General features: G+C 39.9%; 1 protein-coding gene across 2 annotated transcripts in view; it reads right to left on the bottom strand.

Annotated features, from left to right (window-relative positions):
- Positions 1-22,931, bottom strand: part of NETO1 (neuropilin and tolloid like 1) — a 103,115-nt gene extending 80,184 nt beyond the window's left edge. For both annotated transcript variants that reach the window (XM_040264352.1, XM_040264353.1), the window contains exons 1-4: positions 22,699-22,931; positions 20,634-20,687; positions 20,259-20,396; positions 15,092-15,340 (exon numbers count right to left, since the gene is read on the bottom strand). In XM_040264352.1, coding sequence (XP_040120286.1) covers positions 15,092-15,340; positions 20,259-20,396; positions 20,634-20,687; positions 22,699-22,726 — 469 coding nt within the window. In that variant the 5' untranslated portion in view covers positions 22,727-22,931. The remainder of the gene's footprint in view (positions 1-15,091; positions 15,341-20,258; positions 20,397-20,633; positions 20,688-22,698) is intronic.
- Positions 22,932-23,138: the final 207 nt, after the last annotated feature.

Consider the following 23,138-nt stretch of genomic DNA (forward strand, 5'->3'; position numbering starts at 1 on the left):
TGAGGCTGGGTAAGTTTTTAAACATTTCTAAGTTTTTGTTTTTTCTTTCTAATATAGGAAAATAGTTTTAATAGATTTGTTTACTAGGATTTACTAGGTTTACTCCTATGGAGTTCAAAGAAGAATAATCTTACTTTATTTTACTTCCAACTATAGCCTTTGACTGATATAGAAATTTCTTTCCCTGTCAGTGAATGAAAGCTTGAGAGGATTCTATGATTCTTTAATTTCTAAGAAAGTTCTTCTTATGATCATTAAGACTCACTTTCTGATATTTCAGCTTCTCAAAATCCAATAGTTGCAGGTCATCCAAACATTCTCCCTCGGGACTTCCCTGGTGGTCAAGTGGCTATGACTCTGCACTTTCAGTGCAGGGGGCCTGGGTTCAATTCCTGGTCAGAGAACTAGGTACCTCATGCCTCAACTAAAGATCCCACTTACCGCAACTAAGACCGAGCACAGCCAAAAAATTAATATTAACATTTTAAAATAAATGAATAATTAATTTAAAATACTTTAAAAATAAAATGCAATTTTTCGTGGCTGGGGTGAATAAAATTCCACAGCAGGTAATATTTCTCATCAGTAGAGACTGGCTTATAGGATCATTCTCCATCCAATAATAAAAGTAATTTCTTATAATTAAGGTTTTAAAAATCCAGGGGAATTTACTTATTTGCTTAATTATGACATAGAGACAGAACTTGCTGTTATCTGAAAGATGGCAAAATATACAGAAAGGATAAACTCTAGGATAAATGAAAACATCTCAATGCTCTACAATAAAAATCACAAAGGGTGAAAAAAAGTCAAGTTTAGCCCTGAAGGAAACAGATGTCTGTTAACAGCAGGACATAATACCTAAATATAAGCATTTCTTATGTTCAAATCTCAGCTTTGGTAGGGAGACGACCTTAAGCACAGTATGCAAAATTTTAAATATTTGTTTTTTCAAGAATTTAAAATGAGAATGGCAATGATATAACACCTCACAGGTAGGCTATAAAAATCGAATGAAATAGAGTATGCAACATGCTTAGAACAACCTCTGGCATAGAATAAGAACTCAATAATTCTTTAGCTTTATTAAGATGAATATCTTATAATCAGACAGTGGAAGGCAAGAATCACTGCCTACATTAATTTTGAATGACTACATTTATCACCTATTGTTCTGCTGGACAATAACATGGATAAATTTGAGGAGGAGATATTTTATCTAACAAATCCAAATACTTTTGATAAGAAAGCAGCTTTTTATAAATATGTAGGATATGTGTATCAAAATATTTTCCAAACTAACTTCCCTTTTCTTATCCCTACCATCTAAATTGTAGCCAATAGTGAATACCCATTGCTCTTTTACAATGTTACAACTTGCAACAGCAATCAGCCTAAATTCAATAGAGACAATCAAGCAACAGATAAAGAAATAAAGTAAATATTGTCTGAATTACAGGGAAATAATGAATACAGAAAAGGAACTCTTCTTTTCTCCCTCCCCTGACTTCTTCATTAAATTAGACCAAATGTGTTTCTTCAAATCTTGAAAGACACCTGAAATTATCCTGATAATTGAGATATTAAATATTCAAAAGTAAGCATAAATAAATGATATCGTTACTAAAAGGAAGTATGGCAATCCATACAGAAAGAAAATGAAAATATTACTAAATGATCTGTCATTCAATATGCAGTACTGCTCATGTCTACCCTTGAACCTTTCAGAACCATCCCAGAGAAGCTCATCTTTTGTAACCTGTCTCATGGAAGTAGTTCTCTCCATAACTCAGGAAAAGGCCCTTAATCATTAGAACCCTCCAAGCATGGGACTATGTCCTGGCGTGTGAGCTCAGTCATGTCTGACTCCGCAACCCCATGGACTATAGCCTGCCAGGCTCCTCTGTTCATGGAGTTCTTCAGGCAAAAACACTTAAGTGGGTTGGTATTTCCTCCTCCAGAGGACCTTCCTGACCCAGGGATCAAATCCATGGCAAATCCTGTCCCCTGCCTCTCCTGCATCGGCAGGTGGATTCTTTACCCCTGAGCCACCTGGAAAGCCCTAAAGTTCACCTACACTCAAAGAAAAACTGATGCCAACTGATTACCGACTAAGACTGTCCAATAAGAAGACGCCAAGACCAAATAAAATGTAAAATTCCGAAATATACAATTTTGTGTTCTAATTTACTTAGAAGAGTATTGGCTCAAACTCATGCAATATTCTATTCTAATTTGTGGATGTCATAATTAGTTGTGCTCAGCCCTCTAATTCGTTCACTTCTTCACCTTCCCTAGCTGCTCTTCCTGCTTCAGCTCTGAACTGCTAACAGGCTTGCAATGTGCCCCCAGAGCTATCACACTTTAAAAGCTATCACCCTTTGGACATCTTTAAAAACAAACATAGCACTTGCTATTCTTGTATTCTCCAACATAAGTTATGACATAATCACCAAATCATTAAGGATGGAAACTTCAGTCGTTTCTACTCTTCTTTCTTGACAGGCACACCTAATGTGTCACTAAATCTTACTGATGTCAAATTTGTTTTTTCAGTACATTGCCGTACACACTATGCTCATTTTGGCTCTTACAATTTCTTACCTGCATGATTTTAATTGTTTTTCTTTGTTTCCTGAATTTCTATTCTTTCTCTACTCAATCCATCCTCCACATTCTAATAAATCACAGGCAGGACTACAATAAATGTCTCAAATATTGCAATTCAATTTAAAATACTAGTCTATTTCCCACTTCTCCTAAAATTATATATCATTACCATGGCTTAGTCTAAAGGAGATCAGACCTGGGTGTTCTTTAGAAAGAATGATGCTAAAGCTGAAAGTCCAGTACTTTGGCCACCTCATGCGAAGAGTTGACTCATTGGAAAAGACTCGGAAGCTGGGAGGGATTGGGGGCAGAGGAAAAGGGGATGACAGAGGATGAGATGGCTGGATGGCATCACTGACTCGATGGACGTGAGCTTGAGAGAACTCCGGGAGTTGGTGATGGACAGGGAGGCCTGGCATGCTGCAATTCATGGGGTCGCAAAGAGTCAGACACGACTGAGCGACTGAACTGAACTGAACTGAACCATGGCTTAGAGAAGGAAATGGCAACCCATTCGAGTATTCTTGCCTGGAGAATCCCATGGACAGAGGTACCTTGTGGGCTACAGTCCATGGGATTGCAAGAGTTGGACACGACTGAGTGACTTTCACTACCATGGCTTTTGAAACATTATTTATCTGAATCAGTCTCATCTCAACTTTTTTCAAAGTCACAAATCTGCTTTCCAAATGGTCTTGACTGGAATTTCCTTGGTGGTCCAATGACTAAGACTCCATGCTCCCAAAGCAGGGACCTCAAGTTCGATCCCTGGTCAGGGAACAAGATCCCACATGCTGCAACTAAAGCTCCCACATGCCAAATGGTCTTGACTTCCTACTATACATTTTATCAACTTTGCCATGCCTGCTATCTCACTCTTTCTACCTTCTTTGGGTACTTAATTCCATTCATTTCTCTTTTAACTCATGTGGATGTGCATTCATGTAAATTTCAGTAATTATCAGCTCATGCCAAACACTGAAGAGGCTCTAGAAGCTTAAAGATATAAACCAATGTTCCTTCCTTTCGAGAAGTCTGGTGTCAATGGAGAGAAAGAAAGTTTTTCGTCATGCATGTCACTAGGGCATGATGGAGCTGGCTGGGGGAGCCCGGGAGGACACAGGGTCCATCCTGAGGCTGCAGGGAGGGGTGTGCAGGGAAATGTCACTGAGCGATGTGTCTCTTGCCATCAGTCAATGCCCCCACTTACCCTTTAGGGGCCAGCGCTCTGTGCACTTGCCGTGGCACTCACTACATTAGGCATAAATATTCTGTCCTCAAACACACCCTCAGTTCCACAAGAGGAGATCCTGCATCTAAGTCACGTTCACATCTCAGCATTTACTGCACAGTTTGGACCAACTATGGGTCAAAACTCTTCTTGTGTTGCTGAATGACTCTAAGAAATAATCAGAGGTTTAGATGTGATCTCAGGGAATATCACGTCACATCCAACAAAATATGTTCATATTTTGGCTATATCATTAGTAGCAAAATCCATAATGATGATGGGGCTAGTACTGGTCTCATGAGGAAACTGAAACTCAAAGAGATTGAGTAAACTGCTGTTGCCAAAAGTCACATAATAAGAAAGTTTCTAAGTCAAAACTTCGACAGTCTAGCACTATGGCCCATATTTAACCACATTTAACAAAATATTATATATATATATATGTATACACGTATATGTACACATACATATAATATGAAATTATTAGAAAACCATGAAACTGAGAAAAATAGGTTTATGCAAAATGAAAAAATGAAGACTCATCCAAGTAGACTGCAACAAAGACCTAGCATAGCGCTGATATTCTCTGAGAGGAACGGAGCGTTCCCCTGCCCATTTCAAAGGAAATGCCTAAACAGCTCTTTTAACTTAACTATGTACTATAAGTTACGGCCTCAATTTATTTTTCCCTGATGAGGACAGAGATGTTACACTGAAAATAACTTGAAACTATTGAGGAACTTTTCTAAAACAAAGGTACCTCTTAGGCATCAAAGAACATGTCATCCATAGATAATAAGAAAGCACAACAAATCACCTCCTTAGAAGCAATTTGCCTTAAGTTAACAAAAAGCTGGGCTTTGCTGTGGATTACTTTATGATCTAGAATGGAACATATAAGTTGTTAATGGAGGAAAAACTGATACACAACTCAAGCTGGACATGAAAAGTATAGTCTGAAGAACTTACATGCCGACAACAATATTTGAACAGGAAACTAAATACCATATTTATTCATAGAATCATTACGTTTTTCCTATGTCAGGGCTCATAAACAAGAGGGACACAATATCTGAATTTTTTTCTAGAAAATGTAGGCTCAGACCAAACAATGGGGCTGGAACAGTGAGGAGGCATAATGAAGAGCCCAGGGACCCAGGAACCTGTGAGTAGAAGGCGATAAGGAGTTAGTCGAAGCCAGTGGAAGACACAATGCCTATAGCTGTCAAGGAAAGAGGTATGTGGCCACTACTTGGGTAAATGAAAGAAGGAATGGAGAAGCAGAAGCAAGAGCAAGAACCAAGGGGATAATGAATGGAATGGACAGAAGAAATGATACAAATGATAAAAACAGTGGTCAACAAAACATAAGCATGGTTGTATTACTTTTTGATGATAATTTTCTTTGAATTTAAATCTGGGATAAACCTTATTTATCCCAAGTATTATTTGAAAATATAAATAAAACAATAAAATTGTAAATATTATTTGAAAATACTTATTAAAGGAAAGTAATATGCCCATGCAAAAAAACTAAGAATAATTTTCTCACCAGTTAACCAATTATCTACCACAGCAGATCTCTTCAAACCTGACTCATTTTCATGCTGTGGGAACTCTCTATGTCAGACTTCACCTATCATTGCCATGACAACCCTCATCTCTGCTTTCCTAGCTCATCAGCACCACCTCTGACCAGTCTACAAATTCGACTTTGTTTGCCCGCCAAATCTGCTAAAGGTAATACACTTTCAGACTGCACCAGCAAGCATAATAGAGTCTGGGAATGTTTTAAGGTAGCAATACGGATCTCTGTATCTCATTTCTCTTTGAATCACTTAGAGAAATTCCTTGGGGCTTTGAAGTGCAAATTTCAGAAGGAAAGTTCCAAGGGAATAGAACAGTTTTCTGATTTGGGTTATGATCAATAGACAACAGAATAGAAGTGACATATGTACGACTAATATGTCCTTCTGCTTAAAAGGCAAGTTTAGCTCTTCTGTGGCACATGGCTTGCTGATTGTGAACAGTCCTTCTGTATCATAATCACTCTGTAATCCTTGTGGTCGTCTGGGTGAAGTGAGGTGTCTGAAATGAGTTGGAGAGGGAAAATGCCATCAGGATGTACTGAAGCAGAATTTCAAGCAAGTCAGCATAGCTGTGGAATGGTGGGAAGCTAGCCAAGTGAGCAAGCAACAACAGACAGCATAGCTCTTTTGAAGCAAAGGCATCAGGGAGATATGCCATGGAGAGGCAGAGGCTTAAAGAGTGCCAGGTTCTACAAATAGCTATTATTGCCACAAACAAAAATGCCACCATCCCATGCACATCTCTGGAAAGGATTGCAAGTTGCTATTTTGTTGGAGCTGCTGCCATATTTATGTATGAAGATGGCATTCACATAAAATCCAATGATATAGAGAGATAGGTACATATATACATACATATAGAAATAGAGTATCAACTTTTTGAAGGGTGAAGGGCATCACTCTATTACGCAATATCTTACTCTTCTCATAGAATATGGACTCATTGTAGGGAAGACAGGATGTTTTACACAGTGTATATTTACAATATTAGCACAGTAAATCAATAAATATTTGTGAATAAGTGTAAGTGGCAAATACAAGTGGAGATTAAGTCGTTCTGTGAGTTCACTTTAAGTACAGTTACATGAGCTGTACTTAAATAGCTATAATGGAAGACAAATTATAAAATAGAAAGACATTTTTGGTCAACAAAATAATAGTGTGGGTGTTTTCCTGATAACTATTTGATTAATTCTGCACATAAATAAATAATAAGAAGTATTAAACTATGGGCAAATTGTTGTAAAAATTTTTTGAAAATAAAAAAACTTAAGACTATAATGTTTTCTTAGTCAAAACATATAGATATAGATTGTTATAATTTGAAAAGCATACTTTTTGAATATGCTATAAGTCAAATGTTAGCGTTTGCTAGGAGATTTTACCAAAAAGCCTGGTAACTATGGACACTTAGAAAAAAACATAAGAATGCAAAATGGAGATAAAACAGATGCTTTTTTTGTTGTTGTTGTTCTTTTATTGTATTTCTTGAATGCTTCTCTGACTCAAATGATACCATTTCTCTTTAGGACAATTTTAGTGGAGGGTGGATGGTGGTCTTTGGATGTTGGGACATCCAAAGGTGTGATTGGGTCCAGAGGTGATGGATTCAGAGGTGATGTTGTGATTGATCAATGTATGATCCTAGGTAGTCCGTAAGACACCTTTGGGGAAATTAGTAAACAGCACCCATTTCCGGATATGGGTCTGCTTGGGGCACCTGAATGGAAGCAGAATCAGCTCTCCTTCCCTCAGCCTGGTGTCCTGAACATCACAGCTGTACACAGCAGCCCAGGGGAGAGGGGAAGCTGTTGGGGATAGGAAGCAACTGGTCTCTGGAGAAAGTCAGATCCATGTGTTAGGAAGAAAGAGTCATTGCAGGAGAAAGAAATTCAAGGATTTTCCTTGAGTATTTAGCACATCAGTCATAGGTTCCAAGCCATGAGAGCACTTTACACACAGCTAACTGACCAGGTCAGTAACAGGAGACATTTGAGAAGAACAGGAAATGAGTCACACACTTCCAGCTGGGGGGTGGGGGCTGAAAAGGCAGATGTTTATAACAGAGGTAGTGGGAAGGAAGATAAATCATTGCCTTTTTCATCACTGTCAACTGAATGGCATTTCAGGCAATATGGGAAAGGTGAATTTTATAATCTATAACCAGTAATGGTGAAATGTGGGTGATACAGTTTTGTCCCTTAATTAAATTTCTTAACATAACTAAACTGAAATCACTTACAATATGTGATGTAATTAAAGTCATGATCTCTACCTTTGTGAAAGCACAGTGGTTGTATAACTGATAAACAAGCAGTCATTGAACTTCTACACAGAGCTCACGAACCTGGGCAACGCCTTTTCTCTAGATCACTGCTTTCTTTATCTTTAAAATAAAAAGGCTGAATGAGATGAACTTCAAGGTCTCTTTCAGATCTAAAGAAAACACATGCCTACAATGTAAATATATCTGAGGCTCCACATGGACCAGTCTCAAATGTACCATATTCAAAAACAATCAATCATTAAACAAACAAACAAAAACACACCTAAACACTTCTCTCTACCTTTCCAGGAAAAAGTAAGATGGGGAAAGGTATTCTGTCTGTACAGGAAACTTCATTAAAAATCTTTCCTCTCTTCTGCTACAGCTTTCAATATTCTCTGTACAGATGGGAGCTAATCCTGGAAATTCTCTCCCACTCTCAACTTCTCTCCTGAACACCCACCTAGACCAAACAGCCTCTCTCCCTCTCTCTCTCTCTTTACTTATTCCTCAACCTTCCCCTTGAGCTCTCTTCTATACACATCAGATCAACCAAATCACAGGCTAGGCGGATGAGAGTTGAGGCATGGAGAAACTGCCCTTACATGAATATCTTTGGTAATTATTACATGTCCCTACTGTGACTCTCAAGTTTTCAGTTTCATTTCTTGAAAAATAAAAGCCTCAAGAAGAAATGTAATTTCGTTTCATACATTTTCCATTTGACAGTATTTGTTGGGGTTGAAATTAGAATACTGGGAGCCTACGGTGTAAAGATAATAGAAAGACAATAATGCTATCTGACCAAAACGTATTCAATCTTTTATTTCTAGGTGAAAAAAATAATCAGATAAAGTCTTTGTCCTTGTTTTAACATTAACCTATAAACTTTTATTCTTTCATCTTTTAGTATAAAATGCAAATTAAAGTTTAGTTACTGAAAAACTGGTACAGATAGATGAAATATAGCTTTTCTTTCTTACCACCAAAGCATATATCTAAACTCTGATTATCTAGACAAGAAAAATTAGTAATTTTAAACATGTTTTAATATTCACACATTACAAAAAGAAAAAGCACTGCAATGGATAATTAAAGTAACATTGAGTTTATGACAGTATTTTACCTAATTAATATATATCATTTAATATACACAGAAAACTCTTTTAAACATTCAATTTAAATCACTGCACTGCAGTGTATCCCTTCCATTGCCTTTGGAGTGAATCAGTATGGAGTTTTCCAAGGAGTCTAGGAATTGTGCAGAATGTTCCTGAAACACTTTGCACTGCTCAGATGAAACGCGCTATTTAAGTACAAAGTATCCTGATAATTTCAATGTTGACAACGCCACTCATCCCATGACAACACCTAACTCGACCTGGCTTATTTGATACTTCAAGGCATAATCCTTAAACTAAACTTCTCCAATAGGATGTTTATAACTTTGATATATACAACAAGTTCAGGAAAATATCATCAAAAGAGGAAGATTTCAAAAACATTATATTTTATGTCTGTAAAGATGAGACTAAAAAGCTGGCTTAAAACTCAACATTCATAAAAAGAAGATCATGGTATCTGTTCCCATCACTTCATGGCAAATAGATGGGGAAACAGTGGAAACAGTGAAAGACTATGTTCCTGGGCTCCAAAATCACTGCAGGTGGTGACTGCAGCCATGAAATTAAGATGCTTGCTCCTTGGAAGAAAAGCTATGACCAACCTAGACAGCATATTAAAAAGCAGAGACATTACCAACAAAAGGTCCATCTAGTCAAAGCTATGGTTTTTCCAGTAGTTGTGTATGGATGTGAGAGTTGAACCACAAAGAAGGCTAAATGGTGAAGAATTGATGCTTTTGAACTGTGGTGTTAGAGAAGCCTCTTGGGAGTCCCTTGGACAACAAGAAGATCAAACCAGTCAATCCTAAAGGAAATCAGTCCTAAATATTCACTGGAAGGACTGATGGTGAAACTGAAGCTCCAATATTTTGGCCACTTGATGTGAAGAACTGACTCATTGGAAAAGACCCTGATGCTGGAAAAGACTGAAGTCAGGGAGAGAAGGGGATGATATGGATGAGCTGGTCAGATGGCATCACTGACTTGAGAAACATGAGTTTGAGCAAGCTCTGGGAGTTGGTGATGGACAGGGAAGCCTGGCGTGCTGCAGTCCATATGACTGCAAAGAGTCGGACATGACTGAGTGACTGAACTGAACTGAAAGAGGAGAAAGTCTCCCCATTAGGAAGGAAAGCAAAGGCTAACTGGACTTCCCTGGTGGCTCAATTGGTAAAGAATCCGCTTGCAATGCAAAAGATGGGGTTTGATCTCTGGGATGGGAAGATCCCCTGGAGAAGGGACTGACTTCCTACTCCAGTATTCTTTCCTGGAGAATTCCATGAACAGAGGAGCTTGGCTGGTCACATTCCATGAGGTCGCAAAAGATATGGACGCCACTTTAGAGGCTAAACAACAACAAGAGATATTTGTTCCTAAAGAGATTGAAAGGGTTACATTCCCCAAGAGTAGAATATCTGGGATGTTCTTCTTTCTTAATATCACACAGAGTCCCTGATAATGCCTCCGAACTGGTGGAACAGCACATACTGTTATATATTTTCTCCTTAGTTTATATCTTCAAGTGGCAAAGAAAATTGAGGCCTAGGGAAGCTGGCTGCGGGGGAAGTTATTCTCTACTTAAACGGCATTTTCTGTTTAAGTAAAAAAAATGTGGATTGTGGAGAAGAGGTATCCACTCTTCTAAAAATTCATTTTTATTTAAAAATAAATTTTAAATTTGAATAAAGTTCATCTTAAAATGACCAACTATGGTATGTTCTCTTTTTGATTCATCTCGTTTTATTTACGTAAGTGATATCAAAAATAATATACTATCCTTTTCAAAAATAAAAAATAACTGATAATGCTGATAATTTTTCGCTATATGTCTATCTTGGTTTCTTCAATTCCTTCTCAAGCATCCTACGCCCAAAATCATCTAAGGTAATCACTGTTATGAGTTTGGTGAATATTATTCCAGTATTATTAATTTTATTATAAAATATTTTCTCACGTGAGAAAATATTTCCCAATAAATGTTATTAAGATGAGAAAACCTTATTAAGATGAGAAAATAATGTCAGTCTATTGAAATTTTTATATGTTTTCTTTTTCAATTATCTGTGGGTTATCAAATTTTCCATCATGTAACTTGTAACATTCTCAGTAACTCTGAATTCATTTCTTGTCTCAGGAGCGGGAGAGTGAGTGCACGTCACAACACAACTGTGTTTACACCGGAAGCAGAGAGGTTTTCGAAAGAGGGATCATCCCGGAACCTCCCCCCAGGGCTCTGGGGTCCTCAGCCCTTTTTTGCAGAACTCACTCAGTCCTTCATTTCTTCAGACCTCAGAGTTTGACTGGCTGAGTTTTCTCTGACTGTCGCTAAATCTCACAGTCCTTCTCGTGCATGCTAGACTGTAATCCTAGGTGGTTCATCATTGCACTGTGTAAAGATAAAGCATCCAGAAATAGTCACAGTCTATAAAATAAAAACTGCAGAGTCATCCGAATGTGTCAGAAGATGGGAAATCCCTGTAAGAGTAAATCGGTGGCATCTTCTCTGGCTCTGCTTCTCACCCTCCAAGTCCACACGTGACCTCCATCCACCACTATCTACCACCAGATCACAAGTAGTTCCCAGGAACACAGGAGCCAGGGATTAAAGGCCTATGTTTAAAGGTGACTAGGAAAGGAAGTCAAAGATATTAAGAAACAAAAACAAATTTTGAGATAAGAATTGATACAAATTAGTGTCCTGGTCAGGCAGGACCACAGCTCAAGACTGGACAGAGGAAATGACCCATGGCAGTTTGAAACCTATAGTCATGTGCAGATGTGAGAGTTGGACAATAAAGGAGGCTGAGTGCCAAAGAACTGATGCTTTCAAATTGTGGTGCTATAGAAGACTCTTAGAGTCCCTTGGACTGCAAGGAGATCAAACCAGTCAGTCCTAAAGGAAATCAACCCTGAATATTCATTGGAAAGACTGATGCTGAAGCTAAAGCTCCAATACTTTGGCCACCTGATGCAGAGAGCCGATTCATTGGAAAAACCCTGATGCTGGGAAAGATTTAGGGCAGGAGGAGAAGGGGGCAACAGAGGATGAGATGGTTGGATGGCATCATCAACTCAATGGACACAATTCTGAGCAAACTCTGGGAGATGGTAGAAACAGAGGAGCCTGATGTGCTACAGTCCATGGGGTCGCAAAGAGCTAGACACAACTTAGTGACTAAATAGCAACAAAAAGCTTAAAACTAAATGATCACTGGGAAAAAATGATCCATGTTATTATAGAGGTGAATCATCATGTACCTTAGCTGGATGCAAGTTACAAAGTTAAGCTTCAATATTTGGATTTCACACTCACTGTATAATCTTCTGATTATAATCTGGATGTCTATGCATGGTTGCTTACAAGAAACACTGAGCTGTGTGAGTCTAAGAACACTTAACTGAAAATGTATGTATGTTTTTATATGTGTGCATATATGTATATGCATAGATGTTTACACATATATGTGTATATTCAGTCTTTTCAGCTTGGTTAATGGGACTCATTACTAAGAGTGGGTAAATTCTCACGTGCCCACCTCAAGCTTCTGAGACTATAAATTAAGATCCAGATTCCAGATTGTGATAAGTTTTCAAAAATAATGAAGACCACCTGGTCTGCTCTAACATATTTTATGATTGTTATCAGAAGTAACTATAACCCTCCTCTGGAGACTTAGACCCACGTAAACAAACCTAATAAGGAAAAGTGACATCAGGAAGGTTAAGTTTTGCACATCCACCCCCCAAAGTCAGGGAAACAGCAGTTGTAATTTTTAAAAAATGTGAGACGCTTGCTCTCCCAATAAAGTATGCCAAGCCCCCTTGACTTCTAAAGAACACATGATCAAATTAATAAAATAAGAGCTATCAATAGTTGAGATCTTATAGGAAGTGAAATATCCATAAATATGCATTGGTCAGTAATCAAACAATCTTCCAACAAATCTTTTGAGGTAATCAATATTATTTCTATTTTTATTTTACAAATTAAAATATTGAGGCATAAAACGTTAAGAATCATGTCCAAAATTTATAGCAAGCAAGAATAAGAAAGTCAGAACTGGAAGCCTAATCTGCTTCTAAAACCAGTGTTTCTCACAGCCATGCTGAAGCCCAGTGGGGAAGATCCCCTTGCAGCGGGCATCCCACTTGGGGGCCCTCAGAATGTCATCACCGCTTTATAACTTAAATGATAAAGTGAACTTGAAGAACTCTGCTCAACTTCCACAAATCACTGCTTGAAGCATACTACCAAATAAAAATAAAGCCCAAATTAAAGTGAAGCCTCTGCGACTGCCTGTTCTCTATATGCCGCGTGTTCCGTGGTCACTCCGTCGTGGCTGACTGTTTGCAACCCCAGGCACTGTAGCCCGCCAGGCTCCTCTGTCCACGGACAAATTATCACTAATCTCTGCCTCCTTCATCAACTAAGTGGCCTCCTCAATATTGTCTCTTTACAGAATGAGTTGTGGATTATGGTGCCACTCAGACAATGGCCTCGGGCCATGAAATGTCAACTTCCGCAGACGTGGGATTTTTACACATCTCTCATGGTCCTACATTTCCCTCAGATGCCAGGTGTAGGCTTCCTGGTACACTTTGGTTTGTCCAAGCAACTAGAGAAGCTTAAGTCTATCCTTAACGTATTCTTCATTTCATGAACCACCTCCCTACATTCCCTTCTGATTCAGTAGCTCTTGGTGATAAAATCTTCTCCTTCTACAGATGAAGTAGCATGGCTCTAAAGAAACAAGGAGCAAAGAACAGCACTTGAGAACCAAGAAGATTTTGAAACCCAAGGATAGCAGATTGACCGTCACCATTTATGCATCTCAAGTAGAGCTAGAATCTGGATCACATTGCTGAAGTTGATGAAGTTGACTCTACGTCTCTAATGAGACTACAATTTTATATCCTCACATTGTTTCCATGATTACCAATCTCAGGATGAAAATGGAACTTACAAAAGCCTAGATCATAACACAAGCCATTGTCTTTAGGTTCTGGTTATATTCCAAATTAGCGGTCAAGAAGAAAATATGTATGTCCATTAAAAACTCTAGCACTAATTAAGTAATCACAATGTTTATACGTTTTAAGAACACATCAAGTTTGATTGCCACATGTAAACTATCCATGACTTCTGTTAACAACCCAATATTAGAAAATCATAATAAAAACCACAATCTAGTAATGTTTAAGGCTAACACATATGCTAGAGTTTATATCACTTATTTTAATTATTATATTATTAGTCTATAGTATCATAATAAAAGTCATCATTAATCTCATATTAATTATTTAAAATATTTTAGTGTTTGAATGGAGGATCACAGCCCTGCTCTGATGTTACCTCTGTAATGTGGCATGGAAACTTGAACAAAGTTTATGTACACTCCAATTTAATCTACTGCCTGTTACAACCTGAGTAAAACGATACACACAAACTTTAAAAAAAATATGCAATTATAAGTAAATAATGTGCTTTATGTGATTTGAGTCATCTTTCCATTTTATCAAATGACCTCATCAAATCTCAAATTGCTGCAGCCTGATGTTCACAAAGTTTAAAAATGTTATAATTTTTATTATAACAAATGATAGCTCATCATAAAGTGAGCCAGTCAACATCACAGGCCTTTTTTAATATTACAGTTTAAAAGGAAAATTGACATAGAATGGATAATTATATAATAACAGATAATGTGTGCCAGGCCTTGCAAATGAATACTGGGCTGCTAGGGGGCTCACTTTTCCTTTCATCACAACTCTTAGGGATTTGCATTTCTAAAAAAGAGATTAGACGGCTTTATCCTAAGATCCATTTGCTTTAAAAATGATAATTTTCAGAACAAATGAATATTTTATTCAAGTTCTCCAAAGATCATTTTGATGGATACATTTTGCAATATTGCAATTGCCTTTTCAAGTTTATTGGGATTCAAAGTATAATTAGTTTCTCTATTACAGACTGCCTCTTGAATTACATGTTTCAGCATAATGGAAGTCCAACTAATTAACTGTGTTGCTGATGACCATGTAAACCCCTGAGTCACTACGCTTTACCTCTAGAGTAGGCTAAATTTTAAGGAAAAGTAATTTCCCTTTCAGAACTTACAAAATGAAAAGAGAGAGCACTGAAGGTTTGGTTCCAAATAGAACTGGGAAACTCTTTGGAAATGATAAAGTTGTCTTACAGAAGTTCTTATACTATGATAGAAAGAGAACTAAGGAAGAAAACAGAGACGGGAGAAAACAAGTCACCACTCACCAGGTGTGAAATTGTACCGGGCTGAAAATCCCATAGATTCCAGCTCCCCATCAGCAAAAAATTTAATCCACAGAAATCTTCCACTGGATTTTATTACAGGTGGATTTTGTTGTCCACAAAAACGTCCAATTATTGGAGAAAATCCAAAAGGTCCATCTCGAACTTCAATATGATCAAATTTGCACTCCCAAGATGGTTCAATAGAGTACTTTTCATCAAAGTAAAGTTCAATGCACTGTCTTGGGGCAGCTAAAAAGAAAAAAAAAAAAGAAAGAAATATTATGTATAGAAGGTCCTTTTTAAATTTGTAGTTTGACTTTTCTGATTCTATTTAAGATTTCATCTTGTATAATAACTTCTATCCAACTTTGTGATATACATAGAAACACTAAGGAAGTTTGTTTCAGTTAGTATTCTAAGGGATAAAATTTCTGTAAAAATGTCTAAGGGATGACTCTTAAAACTGATGAGGTTGCCCAAAATATTACTCTGATATAAAAAGACCGATTCAATGTCTGACACAATGAACAAGTCATGGTATTTTTGTGAGAGGCTCCTAACTCAGGTTTAAAGAGTGGAGAGGCATCTTTCTGTTGCTACTGCTGCTGCTGCTGCTGCTGCTGCTGCTGCGTCGCTTCAGTCGTGTCCGACTCTGTGCGACCCCATAGACGGCAGCCCACCAGGCTCCCCCGTCCCTGGGATTCTCCAGGCAAGAACTCTGGAGTGGGTTGCCATTTCCTTCTCCAATGCAGGAAAGTGAAAAGTGAAAGTGAAGTCGCTCAGTCATGTCTGACTCTTCGTGACCCCATGGACTGCAGCCCACCAGGCTCCTCCGTCCATGGATTTTCCAGGCAAGAGTACTGGAGTGGGGTGCCATTGCCTTCTTCCAATCTTTCTGTTACTTCTCCCGTATCTTCAGGAGAAGCCATTTTTAAGGTCAGACACCACTTGAGATCTGCTTCGCATGGAGTTCTATCATCATTCAAGTAGTCCCCATCAGATGTCTTGGTTAGAGCGAAATGTGTATAGAGAAATATGAAGAGTAACTCTTCCAGAACACAAGTCTTATCCTGTCATTCTCAGGCTTAAACTCATTCAGAGACTATCAGCTCTAAGGAAACAATCAATACAATGGACACACAGGTTTCTCTGAAGCCTCCTACAGCTTGCCCCAGCGGGGTCTTCCACCTCACAAACAGCCCAAGCTCAGCCCATTCCAGGCCTTCATGTTTTCTAAGACAGTATGCCTTTTCAAGTTTTCATGTGTTTTCCCACTTTCTTGACTACCTGTATACTTCCAAACCAACTCCTGTTTACGTGAGGAAATCTTGCTTAAAAAACAACCAAACAACAACAACAAAAAAACAATACACAAACACACACACAAAGAAAACACCTCCTCTCTAAATTTAAATACACAAACTGTATCTGTCTACCTTCTTCCTTTCAGCTTGCCTCGTAGCTCTGTCAGTAAAGAATCTGTCGGCAGTGCAGGAGACCCAGGTTTGATTCCTGGGTCAGCAGGATATCCTGGAGAAGGAAATGGCAACCCACTCCAGTATTCTTGCCTGGAGAATCCCCATGGACAGAGGAGCCTGGCAGACTACACACCATGGGGTCACAAGAGTAGGACCCGACTTAGTGACTAAACCACCACCAACCACCTTCTTCCTTCAGCACTCAAGCACAGTACTTGTCCTTAAGGATTTGTCAAAAAAAGTAAAAAAAAAAAACAACAACACTGTTGGGTGAATTGCAGTAAATGAGCTTATCTTTATAAGTGTGCTTACAGCTCTCATCACAGAAGAGTGAGATCAGGTGAGCAGCTCTGTAAACCTCTGCATGGAGGCATTTGCTGAAGCCTTTCCATTCTTGCCATGTCATGGCCAACAGTTCAAAATTCTGGCATTCTCGACTGATACTCAAGTCAGGGTACCCCCAGTACAGCCATCACAGCTGTTGAAATATCCACACTTCTATCCTAGTTAGCAAACAGCTGTCTTGAATCCTTTGAGTGCTCTCCAGCCTCCTGACCCTTTCCAAAGACCAACCCCGCCAGAAACTTGAAAGTTAAGACCTGGCACAGGAGGGCTCGCTTCCCATGTGATCAGCAATCATTCCGAATGGCTACTGTTCCCTCCACACCAGTTCTTAAATATATATTGAATATCACACACTTGAGTGGCTTTAAAACTAAAGCATTTGGTATATGCTTGCATTTAAAATGAATGCATGGGTATCAAAACGTATATAGAATTGAGATATGCAATCACCAGAAAATTAGAGACTTCACTTTATAACCCAGAAACTCTCTGCCTTTTCCTTCATAGTCCACATTGCTTTTCTCTTTATTCTGCCCTCCCTTCCATATTAGTTTACAAAAATCTATTCTATGTATTTCTTATCTCCTCTCTTTCCAGACCAATGCACTGGATGCCATGGACATCCCAAAGGAGGAAGATTATAATATAATAGTATTTGCAGCTCCATCCAAGACCAATTAAATGAGAAAATCTGGAGGCTGACCCAGGCATCTGTTTTTTTTTAAAGAGTTAAAATGTTACAAATGCCCTTCGGGTTATGGTACTCATACTAACAGTCTCAACAGCAATCTCTGTATTTATCACCTGTAAACATATACTTTCACACCAGGACTATCCACTGAACTAAAGACCCACACATGGAATTTCTTCATGAGACATCTCCATAAACATGAAATTGAACATGTGGCTTTCCCTTTAACCCCCCTTTCTCCATCCCTATTCCTTAGCTGGCGTAACAATTGCATCTAACATGTCACCAAACCAGAACCTATAGAATAGACCCAGGATGGCCTACTTTCCCTTCCCTACATCCAGTCACTCAAGATTCAATTTCGCAAATACCCTTCATTGTTTTCCCATCAATGTCACTTCTGTAGTTCAGGGTTTCCCTGTGGTTTACCTGGTCTTTCACAATAGTTTCCACTTCGATTCTCTTCTTCCAGTTACTTCATCAAAATCTCAGCTTACTATTTCTCTCCTGAGATTATTTCAGTGGCACCCCACTGTCTACAATATCAAGTCCAAACTGGCCTGGGTGACAGACGGATACCAAATTCTCCTTTATCTGAGACCACGTGCACTCCAGCCTCCTCACGTGTCCCTCTCCTTCCCCTCTGCAAAAGCCCTCTGAATCGACATGTGGTTAACCAACCACACTGTATCTCTGAACCTCTGCACATGCTATTTTACACAGAGAATGGCGGTGTCCTGAATGGTCTTTAAAACTGAATGCAAGCGTCTCTTTCTCCTTATAGCCTTGTCTTTCTCCCTGTTCCAAACACTGCTCATCTCAGAGCCACTTTAGATTGTTTACTGGAAAAGAGCATAGTACCCAAGCCACACTGTACGTTCCATAAGGCAAGTATCATGTCTATTTTGCTCAATACTCTCTAAACTGTACTAACAAGAGTGGTTCAGTAAATATTTGTGAAATGTATGAATGAAAAAGGGGCCAGTATGAAGTATGTCAAGAAGGGTTCACAGTGATAGGAGGTTCTCTTTATTTCCCAATTTTAAGTTTTGTCCTTGACATGAAAGAAAAACCTATCAAATTAACATGTGCTTTGCTTGTAAGTAAATAGTGAGCATAAATACCTTTTATGGTTAACTCTGGGAAGGTAACTCTGCATGTGTGTGTGTGTAACTGTGTGTGTGTGTAACTCTGTGTGTGTGTGTGTGTGTGTGTGTGTGTGGTAGGGAGAGCACAGGTGTTTGGGAAGTTGCAAGTTTGGGTCTATTAGGTGCTAACACATAATACTGAAAACTTCTACCACTAGATGAAATGTTCATATATTTTAAAAAATTGTCCTTAATAGAGAGGTGTCTACAAGGGTAATGGAAATGGAAAATGTTCAAAGAGAAGCGAATCCCTTTTTCAGCACTTTTTATCCTTCAGGCTGGGGAAAAAACTGATGAGAAGCATCATCATTTGGAATGCTGACTTTGGCATGAAAGGATGAAAATGTCACTTTTGAGCACAGACTGAGGCTCAAAATAATATTCAGATTGATATTTGGAAAATATGATTATGAATTTTAAAAAAACTAAATTGGAGGATAATTGGTTTACAATGTTGTGTTCTGCCTTACAACAATGCAGATCGCTCATAGGTACACATATATCTCCTCCTTCTTGAGCCTCCCTCCCACCCTCCATGATTACATTTCTTTCTACATGAATATGTTTTGGGTGCTTCATATTATTTAAGAGATAAAACAACAAAAGTATAGATTATTCTACTAATTATTTAACCAATAAAAGATGAGCTGCCAAAATTGTTACACATTCGGTAATATTACGCCAATCATACATCCATTCCATTAATTAAGAATTCCATATCAATGAAATCAACTGCAAAATAAACTAAGTTGTTGAATTCTTTTTATTTTCCAGAATTTACCTGTTTATAAGTCTTTACTAATCATTTCACTCAGGGATTCCCTGGTGGCTCAGAGGGTTAAGCATATGCCCTCAATGTGGGAGACCCAGGTTCGGGGAAGATTCCTGGAAAAGGAAATGGCAACCCCCTCCAGTACTCTTGCCTAGAAAATTCCATGGATGGAGGAGCCTGGTGGGCTACAGCCCATGGGGTTGCAAAGAATCGGACACGACTGAGCAACTTCATTCACTCACTAATCATTTCAATAATTAGCTCGATCCCACATTTTATAGTTGCTGGATTCACTCAGATATTTTTGTGTAGGGTGTCCAGAACCAATTTTTGTAATGTCTCTATGTATACTGGGCTTCCCCAGTGGCTAAGTGGTAAAGAAATCCTGCCTGACAATGCAGGAGACACATGTTAGATCCCGAGACGAAGGAAGATGCCCTGGAGAAGGAAATGGCAACCCACTCCAGGATTCTTCCCTGGGAAATCCCATGGACAGAGGGGCCTAGTGGGCTACAGTCCATGGAGTTGCAAAGAGTTGGACTTAGCAACTAAACAACAACAACAAAGCCTTTACTAATCATTTCAATAATTAGCTCGATTCCAGATTTTATGGCTGTTGGCTTCACTCAGAGATATTTACATGTACGGTCTCCAGAAGCAATCTCTGTAATGTCTATATGCACACTGTCCATCCCGAGCTCAGGGACAGCCAGGCTGGCCTTGGCTCCCTCACCTTCTATGATGTAGATGCATTCCCGGTCAGGGGGGTACTTGCTCGGATAGTTCGGAGAAGTGAAGATACCTCCCTCTGCATGTTTTGTCCAAGTTCCACACTGCACAGACTTCTGCGTTTCTGAGGTGGTTTGCTTTTCTGCAAAATAAAAAATTTTAAAGCCCCATTATCCAATTTTCTATACAACTAAAAATAGAGAGGACATTCTTACAATATCCATTAGTAAATTAACTTCTAAATGCTGTCTTAGTCAAAACCAATCAATTATACACACTATAAAATGCTCAGATATTCTGGAATATTAAGAATATGGAGAATACAGGAAAATGCAAGTGAGGAGAGGCCTCTCACTTGAATTTTTCCAAAGAAACACACCTGTTCCTTTTTTGGCTGCTCCAGACAAATGGAGGATGATTAAACTTGCTACAACTGAAACAGAACAGAAAAATTGGGAAGATTAATGTACACTAAAATGACCAAATTCTATTAACAACATAACAGTTTAAAGATATCAAAGATTATTACTGTCAACCCTTCTCAGATAACTAAGAACTTGCACAAACTGATTCAAAATGTACAAATCAGGACAATTTAGGAATCTCCTCAGGAAGTAACGCCAGTTACTAATGGTTGAGATTCAAGCTCCTAAGGCAAATTCAGACTTTGAGACTAAGAGTCGACACTGTCACCTATTAATGTCACATCACAGTGGGCTTTCAGGAGTGTGGCCTGGCTGCCCTTTGTAAATGACTTTGCCAGCTTCTTGCAAAGAAGACACAGGGTCAGCAGGGCAAAGGATGAAAAGGAAAAGTGTTTTCATCAACAATGTTACTGTATTTTAGGAAACAAATATTTCACCAAATCGTATGGCAGGTGGGGGAGGGGAACAAGGGAAGAACAGCCTAATGTGGACTGAAGGCATTAAGTACCATAATAAAAATGTTTCTTTTACAAAACTGACCTACCAAGTAACCCCAGTCCTCAGCATGCTTAGGCTAGGAAATGAATCTCTCCTAATCTTAACTTTGATGCAATCTTTTCTATTATCCAGGAATATTTTATAATTTTAAGAAAGGTTATTTCTATAAACATTTTATTAAGGCAGATTTTCAGTATTAGAAAAAGACTCTGATCTAAAACTTAACAGTAAATCTACGAAGACCATTAAAACGCATCTTACTGTTTTACTTCCACATCCTTGACTTACTTAATATTTTCACAAAGTCTAAAACTGAGAGAAGTATTAAAGTAATCTAGTCTTCATAATTTCTGATTTTGCCTTCTGTATTTCTCTTTTATCATTTATTTTCCTGTCAATTATCTAAAAGCTCTGTTTCATTAGGTCTATAATTATGTCAACTTAAAAATGATTTTGGATAAGGGCAGGTATAATCCACAATGATTTCCTAAACGAAAGCTCAGGACAGGATCTTAAAAATGCATCCATGAAGACTGTTCCAGGAAAAGTATATGTGAGCCCTGATATTAGTGTTTGAGAAAGGATGTCAATTATTTTACTTGTACTCTAGCCTGTTCTGCTTTTAGATTAAAACAGGTTGTTATTGTCTGTTCAGGTAGAAAAAAAAAAAGTCTTACTCTTAACTTACCATGTCTACACACACACACACACACACACACACACACACACACGTTTAGAGCCACCAATACCAAGCTGCTGGTTTGGGGTTTCTACTCGGATGGAACCGCACTGTGGACTGTGTCCTGTGATGAACACAGCAGCAACGCCGGTCTCCTGGCTGCGTGGCACGGGCAGCCTTACCCTCCCTCTATCCTGTGAGATTCCCACCACAGATCTTAGCCTGCCTTTTACTCGATGACTTCTGACGCTATTTGCCTCCAGTCCCCCGCCCTCCCCTCAACAGCACGCGAACCGCACACTCGTGAAGCGACACTCGAGGTCTATCTACACTCTCCGGAAGAGTTGAGGCTGGCACTCGCGCTACCCTCGAGCGCGGCGTTCAGGTGGCTCACACACGACCCACCGGAGGAGCGACACGGGCCCGCTGGGCTCCAGAAGCCCCTGAAAGGACCTTTCCTTCTCCTCCCCGGAGCTGTCGAACCGGCTCTCTCCCCACCCTCCACCTGAGACCTCCCTGGGACCCGCTCCCCGTCCTCTGCCGCACGTGCGCGTCCCCACCGGGCACTGGGCACCCTCCACCCCCCGACGCCCCGGCGCACGGCGAGGCTGTTTTCCTCGGCCGACACTCAGCTCCAGGGACCACCGCCGCGCGCCGCCCCCACGCCGGGTCGAGGATGCTGCAATACAGAAAGTTTACATCTGCCCCAGACTCGCGGGGACTGCGGGGTCCGGCGAGGGCGCGGCGGGGGCCAGGCTCTCCCTGCGCGCTCGGCCACCAGGGGAGGGAGGCGGGGAGGAGGGTCCCCCGGGCGGCCCGGCGTGGCGGGAAGAGGTACTCACTGTGAAACAAACTGCGTCCATAGATCATGTCTGTTCCTTACACCAGAGGCTCCAGGCTCCACTAATTCCATTTAGAGACGGGAAGACTTCCAGTGGTCAGGGAGAGGACGGAGTCGAGGGAGGGTTGAGAGGTGCAAACCGGGAACAGATGAAGAGCGGGGGGAGAGTGAGGCGGGGGGAAAGCCAGCGATCCGAGCCCACACAGCAGCAAGATCCGAGTCCGCGCGTCCTCCGCCCCGGGCTCGCGCTCGCACCCGCTCGCCCTCTCACCGCCGCGAAGCCGGCAGCATCCCGGCCGTGACGCTCGCCTCACGCCCGGGCGCCGGGCGCCTCCATCCGCGCCGCCAGCGGCTGCTCCCGCCCCCTCTGCATCACCGCCGCCGCCGCCGCGGCTGGCAGGAGGGCGCGCGGGCGGCGGCGGGCGCGGGGCGAGCCCTGGG

This window comes from Oryx dammah, unplaced genomic scaffold (genome assembly GCF_014754425.2).
Source record: "Oryx dammah isolate SB20612 unplaced genomic scaffold, SCBI_Odam_1.1 HiC_scaffold_22, whole genome shotgun sequence".
Taxonomy (NCBI): Eukaryota; Metazoa; Chordata; class Mammalia; order Artiodactyla; family Bovidae; genus Oryx; species Oryx dammah.